Genomic DNA, 20,598 nt, shown 5'->3' on the forward strand with positions numbered 1-20,598 from the left:
AGAAGTATATGAATATTATAGGATGTACCTGGAATTAAAAATACATTTTGAAAAGACTAATTAATTCTCTATATTTATTATTATTATTATTATTTTATTTACATGTTGATTTAATTTATGAATGCAGAAAACATCACAAAATTATAAAATAATGCTGTAGGAATGATGTGTTATATTGTGGACAGAGGAGGCAAACAAATGTGGATTCAGACTACACAGCTTATGGTGAATTCATTTCTCATCACATATATGAAACATATGAAATATGGCAATGGTGAGCTTTCTTTCATCATAATGGTTGGATGGATTTTATTGGATTGTAATTCATGTGGAAATGTGATTGAGACATTCTGATTTTTACTATTAATTAAATATTATGTAGAATGTGCTGAGGAATGTGATCACCACCCTTAAAGAGTCTCTGTGTATCTGTGTGTTTGTGTGTAAAGTCAGTGAGGTGAATAATGATCTTCAACATCAACATCTGCAGAAGCTCAAAGCTGCAGCGCTGAAGTTTCAGCCAAGGAGTTTTTTGTATGATGCTTTTACACTGTGTGAACACCAAGTCTGGGTTCTTTGAGTCTCCCTTGTTATGTTTACTCTGACAGTAATAAACTCCTGAATCTTCAGGCTGGACTCCACTGATAGTCAGAGTAAAATCTGTATCCTTCCCACTGCCACTAAATCTAGAAGAAACACCTGAATCTCTGTCTGATGTGGCATAGATCAGGAGTTTAGGAACATCTCCAGGAATCTGATGGTACCAGGACAATAAGTCCTGAGAGGTTCCTTTTTTTATACGGTTTATTGCTGGTTTATGATTACAGTGAATAGTGACAGTCTGATCAGGTTGAACTGTTTGAGCTTCAGATTGAGTTATAATTTGCCCCACAGAACCTGAAGAGAGAGACAGAAAACACTGTACAATGGACTAAAAGTATGTTGTAAATTTTGTATACTAAACGCCTAATCAATGACAATACAGAACTTGACTTGAATCAAAACATAGAGTTACATTTTAATGTTAATTTATAACATTTACTGCACATTTAGGTAAAAAACATTAACATATAAGTTTATGAATGCATATATAATATTTACATTTGATACTGAGTTTCTGAGGACTTGTGGATTGCTTATTTTCTAGTTTTCTTTAAATCAGCTGATGATATTAATTTCTATATACAGTACTTACTCCAGGTGCAGGTTGCGAGTGTCCAAATAATGATGGCTATTAAAGTCATGTTTGCTTTTGGATGAAGAAGAGCTGTCAGTCATAAAATCATAAACTCACAGATCTATAAAGACCTCCTGAGCACTGAAGCATGCAGCTCCAATGCAAAGTGTCTTCACAATGTAAATGTTCTTTATGAGAACAAGAACCTCTATTAGTGTCAAGAAACATATTCAATTGGTAATGATCCATGTGTTTCGTTTCATTCATGATACAGGGGGGTGGAATTATTACATTTTACCAACAGTCTGAGTATTAAATGGAGTTACAAGGTTTAGTCACAAGCTCTTTTCTTTTCATTTATAAAATATTTGTAAAGGGTGTAATGATTTATGAAAAAAATCTATATATAAATTTAGAAATATGGAGCTTCTGCCCGACAGCAACAATATTATATATATATATATATTTAATTTTTAAAGTAATTGTCGCACAGAGTTTTAGTTTTAGAGTGAAATAAATATTTTGAGTCTCTTTCACACTAGTAAGAAAAAAAACACGGTGGTATCGCCGGCGATACCTCAGACCTCAGAGTGTTAAACTCAGGTTGAGTCACAACGACCTGTCCAAAAGAGCCTGTGAGAGAAAGACAACGTCTCGATTACAAAGGTAACCCTCGTTCCCTGAAGGAGGGAACGGAGACGTACGTCGGACAGACCGACGAATAGGAATCTCGCTAGAGAGGCCAATCTACTTCGAGTGTAACTAAAACGAGCCAATGCACATTGGCATGCAATCATATGCATCAGCTGCTCGCCTCGCAGCGCGGGTATATAATGAGCAGCAGGTGCGTTGCATCTTCAGGTTTTCGCTGAGGAGCCGAACCGGATAGGCGGCAGCATCAGCGGAGTACAGCGACTGTGGCGACGGGACGTACGTCTCCGTTCCCTCCTTCAGGGAACGAGGGTTACCTTTGTAACCGAGACGTTCCCATTCAGTCGGTCACGTTCGAAGTACGTCGGACAGACCGACGAATAGGAATCCCTACCAAAGCGCCACAGGAGCTGCCCCCTTCCAGCGCTCTGTTGTAAGCCACCTGAACCCCCTTGCCTGAGGATGGTGGGACAGGGCTAACACAGAGAGAGTCGATCACTGCTGTTCCCCAAAACCCATTCAGTGAGACTATTGGATAACGCTGGGAAAGCGTACCCTTTCGCTGGGAAAGGAACGCTGCGGAAGCCACATCCTTCCCCGAAGGAGTTATGTGGAGAAGTACATATGGACTAACCCTGTAGGGCTGTGCTACATATGGAAGAGCTGGGGAAACTCCAACCCAATGAATGGGTAGGTTCTCCCAGAGGGAAAGACACGGGATTCGTTTAGGAGCAACCGTGGAACCAACCATATGGGATCCCCGTAGGGTCACACATATGGAACCCAGCCTAAACCCGGTTCTCAAGGATACAACGGAGTATAGGCCTGGCGCCAGACGCTCCGCCACGTCGGCTGCCGAAGGGATATCGGAGGACTCGACAGGGTCTGCCTTGTAGGGACTCTCTGGAGAAAAGAAGCGCATGTAGCGCAGCAAGCCGACACTAAGCCGGGGCCTCTCTGTGCCTCTGACCTGTGGCGAGAACACGGGAGGAGACCGGCTCGACACAAAGGCTATAGTATCTAGCGAACGTGTTAGGTGTCGCCCAGCCCGCAGCTCTACAAATGTCTGTCAGCGAGGCGCCACGAGCCAGCGCCCAGGAGGATGCGACACCTCTCGTGGAGTGAGCATGCAACCTGAGCGGGCAGGGCACGCCCTGAACTTGGTAAGCCAGGGATGGCACGAAGCGACCTCAGACGCTTCTGACTCCAGAGGAGGAGATGGCGGGCGAGTTGCGACATACGACGGGAGCGTAGACCACCTTGCCGTTTGAAGTACGCAACGGTCGCAGTGTTGTCCGTACGGACCAGTACAACAGTGTCACCGAAAAGGCCACCTCGTAAGATGGGAGCATTGAGAAAGCATTTAGCTTGACAACCTCTCGCACCTCACAAGGTAAGCCAGGGGCACTTCTGGACCACTGAGGTGGACATCGTCTGGCTGAGGGCCTGCGCCGTGACTTTGATCACGGTTAGTCAACAAGCGCAGCTCAACCCCAGCACAGAACTACCCTCATGCAAAAAGAGTGCCTTGGCCTGTGTACAGCCACCCCATCCAAGAGGGTAGTGAGAGAGGAAAAACTTATGCAGACTTTGGCACTTTTGGCATTCCATATTTATGGCACCAGTATACCCCCCCAAGTTTTCCATGCACATCTGGAAGACCCAGGAAAGCATGGCTGTAAACTCAGAATCTGAGTCAGCATAAGCACACACCATTACAGTGGGCAGCGTCACCCTCATTTCCAGAGCATAACAGCACTCTCTCCGATGCTGCAATCGACGTCTGTCCCTCAGCTGAAGCTCTGAATGAAATGCTAGGTTCCCCTATGAGAAGGACCAGCAATCCAATCCAGAAACTACACAGCTTGCAATGCGCTAGAGAGGGAGGGGCCCTAGGGGGTTGGTTCCCCGAAGGAACCCCTCAACCTCATGTCACCCAAGCCATATCAGCAAAGTAGACCTTTGCTGGTGCACCAGAGAGGGCACTACAATGGAGATTATGCAAGGGAACCGCGCATCTAGAGCGGCGAGCGAGCGCTGGGTTGCCGTGACAACCCGCGCTGCAGCCCGGCAGCTCGACGGCACACGACACGCAGAGGAGCGAGAGGTTTGCTCTCGCCGATCTCCACGGTCTCCCAGAGTGTCGGGCAGACCCGCGGCTGTGCTTTTACACACAAGCGGCAGCTGGCCAACAACAGAGGGGACTCAAGCTTCCCGGAGAAAGAAGAGTCACGACCGGCGTGTCGACGTGATCATGTTCTCATATGAAAACATGAAACACCCACGAACATCGTTTCAGCACGCGCCCAGACATGTGAAACAGTGATCGTGGCCGTCAGTGAGGACAGGAACGACCGCATCCAGAAACACAAGTAGGATGTCATCTTTAAAAAGACGCGAATCTACTTGTGTAAGCTCTTTCAGGGACTTTACTCTTTTAAAAGTGCTGAAGCACGCAGGGGAACGGCCGCCGCAACAGACAGGGATTGTGTGCAGCCTGTCGTGTGCTCTCTCTCTCTCTCTTTGAAGGCGCTCACTCTTACCAGCCGTAAAAACAACTTTTCAGCGCTCAAAAGCGCACCGTACCGGCCGTGAGAACAGCCTTCTGACGCTGTCAAAACAGCTATTTGCTCAAAAACGGCAAACGAAACAAAAACAGAAAAAGAGAGGACTTCGACCCCGCTGCTGTGCTGTTCGCCCGCACTCGGAAAAAAAGAGAAGTTCAACCAAAAAGCTTGACTCGTCTTCTAGCAGACACTCGCTTGCAGAGAACAGGAACAAACACCGTTCAGCTCCGAAGCGAAAAGCTGAAGATGCAACGCATCTGCTGCTCATTATATACCCGCGCTGCGAGGCGAGCAGCTGATGCATATGATTGCATGCCAATGTGCATTGGCTCGTTTTAGTTACACTCGAAGTAGATTGGCCTCTCTAGCGAGATTCCTATTCGTCGGTCTGTCCGAGGTACGTCGAACGTGACCGACTGAATGGGAACTATTATTAGTGCGTGAGGAAAAAAAGAAAAAATATATTTCAGTTTTACCTTGGATGCAGAAAAATGCCCAGATGAATATAATCATATTAGCTCTTCTATTTTCGAGTGGACAGATCTTGTGTGTTAAAATCATTCACGGGACTATAAACACTCCCAGAGCACTGATGAGCTGCCAATGCAAAATATCATTACAGTGAAAAAACAATTCCTCAACTGAAATATCTTCTGTCACATAATGATGGCATTATAATATATATATTTTATATTTATGAGTTAATCATCATGATTTAATTAAAACTTCTGGAGGTTTTTGCAGTGAATGAGAATGAATTATTGTGGAGGATTTTTGGTGGAGGACATTTTTAAAAAATTGACAAAGAATAATTTTTTATTTTATTTTTTTTTTTTTATTCATTTGACATGAAATATAAAGCTAATGTCTGTACAAGGGATTTTCACACCAGACTGATTTAACAGAGGCATATGTTATGCATAAAGTGTCAATATAGATATAGGGCAGCTTAGGGATTTCTTAGGGATCTTATTATTACCCGTTTTTAATAATTATTGGATGTTTTTAATAATTATTGAATAAAGAAAGTTTTTTAATGAATGTCACATGAGACAGAAATGTCTTCAGTCTTCATCTGGTGTTGCTTTCAGTCTACAAACAGTTGTAACTGTTAGTACTGTAAATTAACAAGAAATTCATAATTTGAACAAATGAAAAATAGATTTCTAAAAAATTAAAGATCCATAATATAATGGATGATGAGTCTTTTTTTTAAATTCAAGTTATAGATATATGTGTTATTTCTGGTCAAATGTGTTTTTACAGGCTGTTGCACTTCAACAGATCTGCTTGATTAACTTTGAAGCTCTTACTTAAAGGGAAGTGAAAGACTGATAGAGCTGTTTTTAAGAAGAACAAAACTCTCATCTCTATCTCTCTCTCTCTCTCTTTAGCTGCCACTCGTCCCACTCTCACGGTCCTGCCGCCCTCCAGAGACGAGCTGCAGCAGGGTAAGGCTACAGTGGTGTGTGTGGGCAGTAAGGGATTCCCCTCTGACTGGAAGCTGAGCTGGAAGGTGGATGGCAGCAGCAGGAGCTCTGCTGTGAATCTGAGTCCCAGTGTGCTGCAGAAGGATGGACTGTACAGCTGGAGCAGCAGCCTGAGCCTCACTGAGAGTGAGTGGAGCAGAGCAACAACCATCAGCTGTGACGCCACGCACCCATCCCAGAATGCAGTGACCGAGAGCCTGAACACACAGCAGTGTGATGACCAGTGAAACACACACACACATCACACAGAGATTATAGGCATGAATGAATCATACATACACACATAGTCTTAGTAAAGGACGAACAACATTGTGTACCATTTTGCTCTATATGTAAATCTTTCCTTAAGAATTCTTTTAACATGTATAATAACCTTTTAAGTAAAGTGTGTTTGTGTTAAACTTTTTTGGCCAAATAAAAGCTTTTTGAATCATTAATTGTATGTATTTATTGTTTCAAATGATAAATATTATAGCATGTTTAACATTACCCTTTAAAATAGTTTAATCTTTAATTTTATTTGTTGCTATATCATAGTCTTTTATTTATTTATTTATTTATTTTATTCTATTAGTTTACATGTTATTTTCATTATATAAGCTTTGTCCACATAATCTTCATCTTGGATGTAATTTAATGGATTGGAATTCATGTGTAATTCATGATTGAGACATTGTTAAATTTATTATTAAAAAATGTACGTGCTGAGAAATGTGTGACAATAATGAACAGCAACATGTCACCAGAGTATGGTATTAAAATCTTGCTAATTACTTACAAAGCACTAAATGGTTTAGCTCCCCAGTACCTGAGCGAGCTCTTAAAGCATTATAGTCCTTCACGTTTATTGCTGTCTCAGAATTAAGGCCAGCTGATAATACCTAGAATATCAAAATCAACCTCAGGCAGTAGATCCTTCTCCTATTTGGCACCTAAACTCTGGAACAATCTTCCTAGCATTGTTCGGGAAGCAGACACACTCTGTCAGTTTAAATCTAGACTAAAAACGCATCTCTTTAACCTGGCATACATATAACACATTATAAATTTATATTTTCAGATCTGTTAAAGAATTATTAGTCTGCATAAATTAGGTCACCCAGAACCGGGAACACTTCCTATAACACCAGATGTACTCGTTACATCAGAAGAAGAATGGCATCTACGCTAATATTAGTCTTTCTGTTTATTCTGAGGTTTACCGTAGTCAACCGGATCCGGGCCGTACCCAGGTGAGACCGAGGACCGGCACCTTGACATGACCACAACGCAGCCCTGAAGTATCAGCAGAGATCGAGTCAACTAGATCATCCATTATGAAGACATCATCAACCAACAGCCAATAGCACAGCTCCTCAACAAACCGTCCATACCGGCGTGATGAATCCGAACTGGATGGAACTGGAATAAATACTTTGAATGTTGCGATCCTATCGGACTTATGATAGCAACCTGATTCGTAACAAAGCACTGTTCGCCAGAGGAGAACTGGCCCCCCGACTAAGCCTGGTTTCTCCCAGGTTTTTTTTTTCTCCATTTTATCACCTATTTGCCACCTGTTTGCCACCTGATGTCACCTGTTGGAGTTTGGGTTCCTTGCCGCTGTCGCCTTTGGCTTGCTTAGGTGGGGACACTTGACATTTGACTTGACATTTGATAATCAACAGTGCTTTGAACTGCCTGCATTGACACTCTTCTTTAAGACCTGCTGTGCAGCCCAAATTATGTACCTGTTATCACTGTAAAGCTGCTTTGACACAATCTGCATTGTAAAAAGCGCTATATAAATAAAGGTGACTTGACTTGACCAGCCTTAAATAGTCTCTGTGTTTGTGTGTAAAGTCAGTGAGGTGAATAATGATCTTCAACATCAACATCTGCAGAACCTCAAAGCTGCAGCGCTGAAGTCTCAGCCAAAGGAAGTTTTTGCATGATGCTTTTACACTGTGTGAACACCCAGTCTGGGTTCTTTGAGTCTCCTGTCTTACTGTGTTGACTCTGACAGTAATAAACTCCTGAATCTTCAGGCTGGACTCCACTGATAGTCAGAGTAAAATCCATTTTATTTCCACTTTCACTGCCACTGAATCTAGAAGAAACACCTGAAGCTCTGTCTGATGTCGAATATATCAGGAGTTTAGGAACATCTCCAGGAATCTGATGGTACCAGGCCATACAATACTTATTTGTTCTAATACAGTTTATTGCTGGTTTATGATTACAGTGAATAGTGACAGTCTGATCAGGCTGAACTGTTTGAGCTTCAGATTGAGTCAGAGTTTGTCCCACAGAACCTGAAGAGAGAGACAGAAAAAGCATTATAAAACTGATGAGCACAACACTTAAACTAACAGTTAGTATGGGTAAGGTATCTGTCAGACACAATATTTCTTACTGTTGCATTACAAGGGCTAAGTATCATCATACATACCAAAACATACATTAGAATTCATTTATAATATATTTAATAATATCAGGTGATATTAAAAAACATGCATAAAGAATATGCGTATAAAAATGTATATACATAATTTACATCTTTATTTCACCAACTGTGAAGTTTCCCCAAATTGGCTGATGAAATTTATTTCTATATACTTACTCCAGGTGCAGGTTGTGAGTGTCCAAATAATGATGGTTATTAAAGTCATGTTTGCTTTTGGATCTGTTATCATGAAGGAGAGATGTCAATCATAAAATCATAAACTCACAGATCTATAAAGACCTCCAGAGCACTGAAGCATGCAGTTCATATGCAAAGTGTCTTCAATGTAAATGACCTTTCTGAGAACAAGATCCTCTCTTACTGTCAAGAAAAATATTTCAATTGGTCTGGGTGAGCCTGATTATTTTTCTTAGTTTCAACATTGTAATAATCTCAGTTATTAATTAAAAAGTTTTTATTCAATATAACTGATTGTATTGTTGTTCTGCTGTAATATTCAAGGTTTGATATAGTTGTGCACTAAATCTCCAAACTTATAAAGTTGTTATTTTACATTCGCACTGACTAATTCCATTCTCACATGAAAATGTGAGAGAGATGAAATGCAAACTGAAGAGGTCTCGCACACACTAGTGAAGTCTGATGTTAACTATGATAAGACGTCTGACCTATAAAACATCAAAACATCATGTAGTGACCAAATTTTAAATCATATTTTGTTTGTTGCGATGTAAGAAGAAATTTCACATAGACTACTGAAAATGTATTGCATGCTTTGTCTGTTTTTGCTCAGTGTCTCATTCCCCTTCTCAGGAACTGTTTTGAATATGCAGCCTTAGACGTTTTGAAAAATTGATTCAGTGACTGTGATTCAATGACTCACTTATAAAGATTTGTTTCATTCCTGCATATGATTTTGAAAGAATTGGTTGAATGATTGAATGACTCGCTCATGAAGGCAGTCACTTGTCACCACCTACTGGTACATCAGTGTAACCTACAGAAAGAGTCATCATTCTTCTCAAACTATATTAGGCTAATTTCGCTCTGATTTGTGTGGTAATTTATGATAAGGTTTAGAATGTTTCTTTGACACCCATGTTGTTCCAGGACCAACAAAAGATTGATTCAAGAACAGATGTTCATCACGCTGATTGACTTAAAAATACCACTAAAATAATTTAAAAGAAAAATACATTTTTGTTAAAAAAAAGGTTACATGTTTGATTATTATATATATGCATAATAATATTAGCCAAAGTATAATGATCATATATAATACTGTGGTTGTGAATAGGATGAATACTTATATTTTAACATTGGGAATATAATCTAAAATATAAATGGTATGGCTTGAGTTCACGTTCATATACAGTATAATATTATGTGTTTTCTACATGCATCTCAGCTCTTACTGATGGAATGTAAAATTATTGAAGATTGGCTAACAGGAATATATAGGTGTGAAACCTCCAACACTACTGGCCAGTGTTTCAGTTTCTTTGTCCAACCCCTGTATTTTCACTTGTAATAACATTTCACAATTTTACTGTATTTGTGATCAAATAAATGCTGCCCTGAGTAAGAGTTTTTTCAAAAATATTAATAAATCTTACTGACCACAAACTTTGGAACAGTAGTGTATTTTGATCGTATCAGGTGAATTCCAGGATGCATCTGAATGTGTTTTTTGAGAGTGTTTTGCATATGAACTGAATACTGTGCTTAAAATTCCACTGATGATCAGTGTGTGACACCAACACACACACAAAACAAAGATGTCTCTGATTCTAATGCTGTGGACACTCAGTCTGCTCGCTCAAGGTGATTTTATGATGATAAAAATTTGGATTTTATATGTACAAAAATTTGAACTTGTGCTTCGTTTTTTTTGTTGTTGTTGTTGTTTGTTTTCTTATATTTGGCATAAAACTTATCTTGGTTTGTATTTATAAGTGAAAATTTATAAGTGAAATTTTAGCCTTAATGTGTTCTTGCTGAATAAAAGTATTCATTTCTTAAAAAATAAGATAACCTTTTAATAAAAGGGTTTGTATGTTTTGTGTGATTTTTTTCTTTTTTTGCTAAATAAAAGCTTTTTTAATCATTGTGTATATTTCTTGTAGCCACATATAAATATTATAGTATTTTTTTTTATTTTCATTTTTTTTATTTTGATTATTTATTTTGATTCTAATAGTTTGCATGTAATCGGTATGAATATTACACATTAATGCTGTGAAAATAAACTTTTTAAAGATTTGATTTTGATTTTTGATTTGATTTGATTAAATTCATGCATAATTCATGTTTGAGATATTCTGATGTTATTTATAAAATCTGTAGAATGTGCTGAGGTTCATTTAACCAGCTTTCTGTGTATCTGTGTGTTTGTGTGTAAAGTCAGTGAGGTGAATAATGATCTTCAACATCAACATCTGCAGAACCTCAAAGCTGCAGCACTGAAGTTTCAGCCAAAGAGGTTTTTGTATGATGCTTTTACACTGTGTGAACACCCAGTCGGGGTTCTTTGAGTCTCCCTTGTTATGTGCACTCTGACAGTAATAAACTCCTGAATCTTCAGGTTGGACTCCACTGATAGTCAGAGTAAAATCCATGTGGTTTCCACTTTCACTGCCACTGAATCTAGAAGAAACACCTGAAGCTCTGTCTGATGTGGCATAGATCAGGGGTTTAGGAACTTCTCCAGGAATCTGATGATACCAGGCCATACAATACTGAGTGGTATCTTTTTTAACACAGAATACTGCAGGTTTATGATTACAGCTAATAGTGACAGTCTGATCAGGCTGAACTGTTTGATCTTCAGATTGAGTCAGAGTTTGTCCCACAGAACCTGAAGAGAGATACAGAAAACACTGGAGAATAATATAAAACTGATGAGCACATTTAAAACCCTAACACTTAGTTATAAGGCAACTGTTTCACTACAAAGGCTGTTTCCATATTTTGCACATCAAATGCTAATTAATCAATGATAATTAAGAACTTGAATCAAAAATCAAACCATTGGTTAAAGTTTAATGTTAACATTATGTTCACTTCAAATGCAAAGGTTAAAAACATTAATATATGAAAGAGCATATATTTTTTGAATGAAAATATTTAATGAAGTCTAAAGTTTGATCTTTCTGTAGGCCTACATCAGCTGATTATTTTTATATACTTACTCCAGATGCAGGTTGTGAGTGTCCAAATAATGACGGCTATTAAAGTCATGTTTACTTTAGGATCTGTTATCATGAAGGAGAGATGTCAATCATAAAATCATAAACTCACAGATCTATAAAGACCTTCAGAGCACTGAAGCATGCAGCTCCAATGCAAAGTGCCTCTAATGTAAATGTCCTTTCTGAGAACAAGAATCAGTTATCAGTTATATTTCAGTTATTTCATATTTCAGTTTTTCTTGAACATCTTAAAAAGATCTCAGTTGCTGACAAATAAATGTAGGCCAGTAATCAATTTAACTGATTTTACTTTTGTTCTGCTGTAACACTGGGGGCTTAAGGAGTTGATGTAGAGTCATTGTGCAGAGTTAAACGATTTAAATTGTTCTGGCTCTTATGTCACATAACTTTCACAACAGTGACTACTGTTATGGTGTCACCAGAAATATTTTAGAAAGATTTATTTTCAAAGTTGTACCCAACTATTATAGTAGCCTATTGCACAATATAACAACTGTATCTATCTGTACAGCCATGTTTAAACATTAATCCAAATTTACCCAAAGGTATACCACATCCAGGGGGTAAAACTTTATTCTGCTTATACAGTATGTCACAATAAGAGGTAAATCAGCCTTAGCCACATCTATTCTGAATAGAAGGCATGTTCACTGCGGAACCTCACTTCTGATTATTAACCACTAGATGTCGCCATTAGACACTAAATGGCACCAAAAACTCCAACAGAACGTCTATGTTGTCAGTGGGCCTGGATCTCATGTGTGCAACATGGCACATCATCCATTACTTACCATTCAACACTCTTTGGCCTATGATTCTCGCTTAGGGTGCGAGAGGTCCCGGGTTCAAATCCTGGATGAGCCCGAAGTTTTTAAAGATTTTACTGTTGAACTGTTTTAGAATTTTTGAACTGTTGAATTTTTTGAACTTATAGGCAAAGGTTAACTGGATTCACCAGTTTATTGTTCTTACTGCATATACCCACTAAAAGATTAAACTAATGCCTCATTTTTATGTCAACACTCAATTAAGAGACCAAATATGCTTAAAAATGATTTTTGCCTTGAAAACAGTAGTGTCCAAACTCCAATTGGACAATGAAGATGTAATTTTGTCTCTTGGCTACTGGTCAGGTTTAAATTCAGATTTACCTGTGAGTTAGGCTACGAGTCTAGTTGAAACTTAAGTGTTTTATAGCCAATCATCATTTTGACTCTTTTCTCCTAACTTTTGACAGTGAAAAATCAGGCTCATACAGGATTTGAACCCAGGACCTCTCACACCCAAAGCGAGAATCAAACGTCTGTAGCTATCTCTAACTTTTGTATAATTTTTGGCACTGACATGACTTTATTGACACCTGCACAAACGTTTCATAATCATGCTGAAGGAAGGCATGAGGACTGCAGATGTGGCCACAGCAATAAACCGCAATATTCGTAATGTAACACAGTGCTACAGGGAGACAGGAAGAACAGCAGATTGTCTTTGCAGTGCCAAATCATGTAACCATGTGTTTACCTTCAACACAATGATAACAAAAACTACAACATTACAGAAATTATTTTAAATGTCAGACATAACAGCATTATAATGCAGAAATTTGATTTTAAGTTTCACACAGTATTAATTGAATGTAATGATCAACATTATTACTTGAACAGAATTCAACAAAAATAATGTAATGCAGCTTAAAAAATTAAAATTAAATCAATAAATAGAATTTTTAACTTTTAACCATATGCATTTATTTAAGTTGTAGCAACAGGTCCTCTGAATTACTTTTTAGAGTGCAGTTGTTGAATCCATTTGTGTTTATACAAAATATTTACTCATGTTAAGACATGATATAAACAGAAAATATAAATATTTTATAAGGTTTAAAACATAACAGTTTAAAAGTTTATATATTGATGTACTTGCAGTTATGTGGGAATCACTGAATCAATCTAATCTTAGAGTTAGACAGCTATTTATCTACATTAGAAGATTTTTTCATAACTAAAGAATATGCATTTCTGCTTCTACTTTGTGTGACAATGGAGTTTTATCTTTGCATAATGAACAAAATGTATCTATAGAGATATATATGATTTTCTGTATGTGAAGCACTGTATTAAATATGAAAAATATAGAATACAATTTATTTATCTGGGGAAAAAAAGAGATGTAACAGGAACAGCAAGAAATGAATTGATTAATTCTATTATAGGGCAGATATGGGTTGGAAGAATTTAGACTAAACAAGAATACATAAGAAGAGTACATCTGTGTGTATGTCATTGCTAACCTTGTTTGTTCTCATTTCAGAGCCTGTACTGAACCCCCAGGATGCTTATAACAGTGTTGATCTTACAATCAATAGAGACTGTTTGACCAAGCTGAACTGATTTAAACTCATGTCAGAATGACCTGCCCCAAAGATCCTGCGAGATATGAGTGCATCAGGAAAATGGGTGCATCAGGAAAAATGTTTTATTACCTCGGATGCAGTAAAATGCCCAGATGAAGAGAATCATATTGGCTTCTGTTTTAGAGTGGACAAATCTTGTGTGTTAAAATCGTTCACAGGACTTTGCTCTGAGGCATGAGCTGCCAATGCAAAATATCATTACAGTGGAAAAACCCTTGAACTGAAATATCTTCTCTCTCATATGATGGGCATTATAATATATGCATACTTTAACTATGAGTTAATCATCAAGGTTTAATTAAAACGTGTCTGGCGCTCAGAATATTCTGGAGGTTTTTGCAGTGAATGAGAATTAATTATTGTGGAGGATTTTTGATGGAGGAACCAAACTGAGAGTTGAAAGTAAGTGCAGAATAAAATAAAAAGATGAATAAACACTAATGAAATGTGGATCTGAATTGGTAGCATATTTAGAGATTACTATTATTGATTTTATTACATACTGCATTGATACTGCTTTAAGTAAAATAGGACTGTAAATTAGACTGTAAACACCATATAAAATAAAAAAATAAAAGTTGTGTAAAAATGTAAAATATCATATAAGTGAACTAAATGCTTAAGAGAATCAAAATCTACTTGAATGTGATTAATGTATATGTTTTTGTTTAATTAGTACGTATTACTATATTATACTAGGTATTTGTATTAGTAATAATAATTATTTTTCTTAGTAGATTTGGGAAATTATCAAATTAAACTGGTTTTATTATGCAGCTTTATCTGGTTTATTTATTGCTCGTAGTTCTAAAAGAGCAAACTGGTTATTGTGTCAGTTTTAGTGCAGGAGGTGATTGGGTTTGTATCACTGTGGTGGACGTTCGGTGGAGGAACTCGACTCTCAGTTGGAGTCTTTTTATTTCATAAATGAAACACTGAATGAAAAGAACAACAGAGGATTTAAATAATAATAATAATAACTATTAATATAAAAATAAATAATTTGAAAGATTTGTTATGGTGGGACATGACCAAATACATGTACACTTTCTTTAGCTCTCCTCCAGACCAGTATAAAACCTTTTTTTCTTCTTTTTCATTTTATCCATCAGAATGGTAAATTGCATTTGACAAAGAATACATCTTTGTATTTTTTTATTAATTTGTCATGAAATAGAAAGCTAATGTTGGTATATGTATGCAGTCTTTTACTCGCCTTTACAGATCGATTTAACCAAAGCAAACAAGTTGGGCTATTTCACTTGGTAGACACTCTGAACAAGGCAACATGAAAAAAATAAATAAATAAATACTGTATATATATATATATACTGTATAAAAATACTGCACTGTGTGCAGAATTATTAGGGAAGTTGATTTGCTGATCATATTTTTTTTCCAAGCACATTTTACCAATTCCAATCCACATCAATCTTAATAACTACTATTGATATTGTTTTTAATCATTTATAAGTGATATATAATTGTTAATGAAGGCTGGAAATGAAAAATGCCTTACATTCAGGTGTGCAGAATTATTAGGCAGGTTTTCTTTTATAGGCAAAATGAGCAAAAAAGAGATGTAACTCAGACTGAAAAGTCAAAAATTATTAAATACTCATGAGACGCAATACTAATGCAATACTAGAAATTACAAAGTTAAAGCATGACCAAGGGACAGCAAAATGCTCATTGGGTCAGCGGGGTCATAGAAAAACAGGTGGAAAAGAAAAGACACATGTTAACTGCAAAAGAATTAAGAATTAAGGTGAAGAATTAAGTGTGAAACCATCAGGAACCCTTTAGTCTCCAGCGCCATCATTTTCTAGAACTGCAACCTACCTGGAGTCTCCAGAAGTGCAAGGTGTCAGGATCTCAGAGACTTAGGTTAGCTAAAGAATCCTAAAAAATGACCCGCTCTTAATAATCACAAGCTGAAGTGTTATAAAATACATGAAGACTGGGTTTTTATAGGCCTTATAGACAGACAGCTTGAGAGTGACTCCTGAAGGACCAGCACCACATCCTCTTGTACCACTGTTTGAAGAATTTATCTTCCAGATTCTGGCAGTAAGGTGTGGGAGTTCACTTTTTTTGTCCATCTCTTATCCTGAAATGTCCGTCTTGCAGAGATGGACTAAAAATGATCTTCCAAAACTTACTGCCAGATTTTGGAAGATAAATTCTTCAAACAGTGGTACAAGAGGATGTGGTGCTGGTCCTTCAGGAGTCACTCTCAAGCTGTCTGTCTATAAGGCCTATAAAAACCCAGTCTTCATGTATTTTATAACACTTCAGCTTGTGATTATTAAGAGCGGGTCATTTTTTAGGATTCTTTAGCTAACCTAAGTCTCTGAGATCCTGACACCTTGCACTTCTGGAGACTCCAGGTAGGTTGCAGTTCTAGAAAATGATGGCGCTGGAGACTAAAGGGTTCCTGATGGTTTCACACTTAATTCTTCACCTTAATTCTTAATTCTTTTGCAGTTAACATGTGTCTTTTCTTTTCCACCTGTTTTTGTATGACCCCGCTGACCCAATGAGCATTTTGCTGTCCCTTGGTCATGCTTTAACTTTGCAATTTTTTAGTATTGCATTAGTATTGCGTCCTTCTCATGAGTATTTAATAATTTTTGAATTTTCAGTCTGAGTTAAATCTCTTTTTTGGCTCATTTTGCCTGTAAAAGAAAACCTGCCTAATAATTCTGCACACCTGAATATAAGGCATTTTTCATTTCCAGCCTTCATGAACAATTATATATCAATTATAAATGATTAAAAATAATATTAATAGTCGTTATTAAGATTGATGTGGATTGGAATTGGTAAAATCTGCTTGGAAACAAAATATGATCAGTAATAATTCTGCACACAGTGTATGTATGCTTAAAATGTGTCAGTATTGATAATAGGACAGCTTTGGAATTATGTAAAGTTCAAAATATCTTTTTATTAAGTTTTTAATAATTATTTAATGTTTTTAATAATTAATTAATGAAAATGTTTTTTAATAAAACGTTTTTTAATGAATGTCACATGAGACAAATGTGTCTTCATCTGGTGTTGCTTTTAACCTTCAAACAGCTACAACTGTGTAACAATAAATATTTTAACAATAATTTAAACAAATGAAAAATAGAAACCTAAAAAGTTAAAGATCCATGACATATCTTTTTTTTTTTTCAAATCCAAGTATAGATATATGTGTGATTGCTGGTAAATGTGTTTTTACAGGCTGTTGCACTTCAGATCTGCTTGATTAACTCTGAATCTCATAAAGGGAAGTGAAAGACTGATAGAGCTGTTTTCAAGAAGAATGAAACTCTCATCTCTCTCTCTCTCTCTCTCTCTCTTTAGCTGCCGCTCGTCCCACTCTCACGGTCCTGCCGCCCTCCAGAGATGAGCTGCAGCAGGGTAAGGCTACAGTGGTGTGTGTGGGCAGTAAGGGATTCCCCTCTGACTGGAAGCTGAGCTGGAAGGTGGATGGCAGCAGCAGGAGCTCTGCTGTGAATCTGAGTCCCAGTGTGCTGCAGAAGGATGGACTGTACAGCTGGAGCAGCAGCCTGAGCCTCACTGAGAGTGAGTGGAGCAGAGCAACAACCATCAGCTGTGACGCCACGCACCCATCCCAGAATGCAGTGACCGAGAGCCTGAACACACAGCAGTGTGATGACCACTGAAACACACACACACATCACACAGAGATTATAGGCATGAATGAATCATTTATACTCATACATACACACATAGTCTTACTAAAGGACGGACAACATTGTGTACCATTTTGCTCTGTATGTAAATATTTCCTTAAGAATTCTTTTAACATGTATAATAACCTTTTAAGAAAAACGTGTTTGTGTTTTTTGGCCAAATAAAAGCTTTTTGAATCATTAATTGTATGTATTTATTGTTTTGAATGATAAATATTATAGCATATGCTTAACATTAGCCTTTAAAATAGTTTAATCTTTAATTTTATTTGTTGATATCATAGTCTTTTATTTATTTATTTATTTATTTATTTTATTCTATTAGTTTACATGTTATTTTCATTACATAAGCTTTGTCCACATAATCTTCATCTTGGATGTAATTTACTGGATTGGAATTCATGTGTAATTCATGATTGAGACATTCTTAAATGTATTATTATAAAAATGTATGTGTTGAGTATATGTGACAATAATGAACAGCAACATGTCACCAGCCTTAAATAGTCTCTGTGTTTGTGTGTAAAGTCAGTGAAGTGAATAATGATCTTCAACATCAACACCTGCAGAAGCTCAAAGCTGCAGCGCTGAAGTCTCAACTAAAGAGGTTTTTGTATGATGCTTTTACACTGTGTGAACACCCAGTCTATGGTGCCAGAGACTCCCTTGTTATGTTGACTCTGACAGTAATAAACTCCTGAATCTTCAGGCTGGACTCCACTGATGGTCAGAGTAAAATCAATTTTATTTCCACTTCCACTGCCACTAAATCTAGAAGAAACACCTGAAGCTCTGTCTGATGTGGCATAGATCAGGAGTTTAGGAACTTCTCCAGGAATCTGATGGTACCAGGATATGCAATTCTGATCAGAGCCTTTTGTTTTAATACAGTCTATTGCTGGTTTATGATTACAGTGAATAGTGACAGTCTGATCAGGCTGAACTGTTTGAGCTTTAGATTGAGTCAGAGTTTGTCCCACAGAACCTGAAGAGAGAGACAGAAAAAGCATTATAAAACTGATGAGCACAACACTTAAACTAACAGTTAGTATGGGTAAGGTATCTGTCAAACACAATTTTTCTTACTGTTGCATTACAAGGGCTAAGTATCATCATACATATCAAAACGTATACATTATAATTCATTTATAATATATTTAGTAATATCAGGTGATATTAAAATAACATGCATAAAAAATATGTGTTTAAAAATGTATAAACATAATTTACATCTTTATTTCACCAACTGTGAAGTTTCCCGAAATTGGCTGATGAAATTAGTTTCTATATACTTACTCCAGATGCAGGTTGTGAGTGTCCAAATAATGATGGTTATTAAAGTCATGTTTGCTTTTGGATCTGTTATCATGAAGGAGAGCTGTCAGTCATAAAATCATAAACTCACAGATCTATAAACACCATCTGAGCACTGAAGCATGCAGCTCATATGCAAAGTGTCTTCAATGTAAATGTCCTTTCTGAGAACAAGATCCTCTCTTACTGTCAAGAAAAATATTTCAATTGGTCTGGATGAGCCTGATTATTTTTCTTAGACAGTTTCAACATTGTAATAATCTCAGTTATTAATTAAAAAGTTTTTAATCAATATAACGGATTGTATTGTTGTTCTGCTGTAATATTCAAGGTTTGATATAGTTGTGCACTAAATCTCCAAAATCATAAAGTTGTTATTTTACATTCACACTGACTAACTCCATTCTCACATGAAAATGTGAGAGAGATGAAATGTAAGCTGTGAAGAGGTCTTGCACACACTAGTGAAGTCTGATGTTAATTATTTTGATGATAAGACGTTTGACCTATAAAACATCAAAACATCATCATAGTGACCAAATATTTTGTTTGTTGCGGTGTAAGAAGAAATTTCACATAGACATGCTTTGTCTGTTTTTGCTCAGCGTCTCATTCCCCTTCTCAGGAACTGGGTTGCATAAGCAACCTTAGACGTTTTGAATGAATTGATTCAGTGACTGTGATTCAATGACTCAGTTATAAAGATTTGTTTCATTCCTGCATGTGTTTTTGAAAGAATTGGTTGAATGATTGCATGACTCGCTCATGAAGGCAGTCACTTGTCCCCACCTACTGGTACAGTGTAACCTACAGAAAGCGTCATCATCCTTCTCAAACTATATTAGGCTAATTTCGCTCTGATTTGTGTGGTAATTTATGATAAGTTTTGGAGTGTTTCTTTGACACCCATGTTGTTCCAGGACCAACAAAAGTTTGATTCAAGAACAGATGTTCATTGACTTAAAAATACCACTAAAATAATTTAAAAGAAAAATACATTTTTGTTAAAAAAAAAAAGGTTACATGTTTGATTATTATATATATATATATATATATATATATATATATATATATATGCATAATAATATTAGCCAAAGTATAATATTCATATATAATACTGTGGTTGTGAATAGGATGAATACTTATATTTTAACATTGGGAATATAATCTAAAATATAAATGGTATGGCTTGAGTTCACGTTCATATACAGTATAATATTATGTGTTTTCTACATGCATCTCAGCTCTTACTGATGGAATGTAAAATTATTGAAGATTGGCTAACAGGAATATATAGGTGTGAAACCTCCAACACTACTGGCCAGTGTTTCAGTTTCTTTGTCCAACCCCTGTATTTTCACTTGTAATAACATTTCACAATTTTACTGTATTTGTGATCAAATAAATGCTGCCCTGAGTAAGAGTTTTTTCAAAAATATTAATAAATCTTACTGACCACAAACTTTGGAACAGTAGTGTATTTTGATCGTATCAGGTGAATTCCAGGATGCATCTGAATGTGTTTTTGAGAGTGTTTTGCATATGAACTGAATACTGTGCTTAAAATTCCACTGATGATCAGTGTGTGACACCAACACACACACAAAACAAAGATGTC

General features: G+C 36.9%; 1 protein-coding gene and 1 gene segment (V, D, J or C); both read right to left on the minus strand.

Moving 5' to 3' along the window:
• LOC125275462 (immunoglobulin kappa light chain-like) overlaps positions 1 to 20,598 on the minus strand; it is a 50,399-nt gene that overhangs the window by 26,087 nt on the left and 3,714 nt on the right. Inside the window, exons 1-2 of one of the 2 annotated variants that reach the window (XM_048202421.1) lie at positions 8,488 to 8,618; positions 7,836 to 8,179 (exon numbers count right to left, since the gene is read on the minus strand). In XM_048202421.1, the coding sequence (XP_048058378.1) occupies positions 7,836 to 8,179; positions 8,488 to 8,560 (417 nt within the window). In that variant the 5' untranslated portion in view covers positions 8,561 to 8,618. Of the gene's footprint in view, positions 1 to 7,835; positions 8,180 to 8,487; positions 8,619 to 20,598 lie in introns of those variants that run through there. The other variant, XM_048202422.1, reaches the window with a different exon arrangement.
• Positions 17,958 to 19,130, minus strand: LOC125275463. The segment is given in 2 exon segments: positions 17,958 to 18,651; positions 18,963 to 19,130. Coding segments are annotated over 2 exon segments (459 nt in total).

The sequence above is a fragment of the Megalobrama amblycephala genome, linkage group LG9 (genome assembly GCF_018812025.1).
Source record: "Megalobrama amblycephala isolate DHTTF-2021 linkage group LG9, ASM1881202v1, whole genome shotgun sequence".
Lineage (NCBI taxonomy): Eukaryota > Metazoa > Chordata > Actinopteri > Cypriniformes > Xenocyprididae > Megalobrama > Megalobrama amblycephala.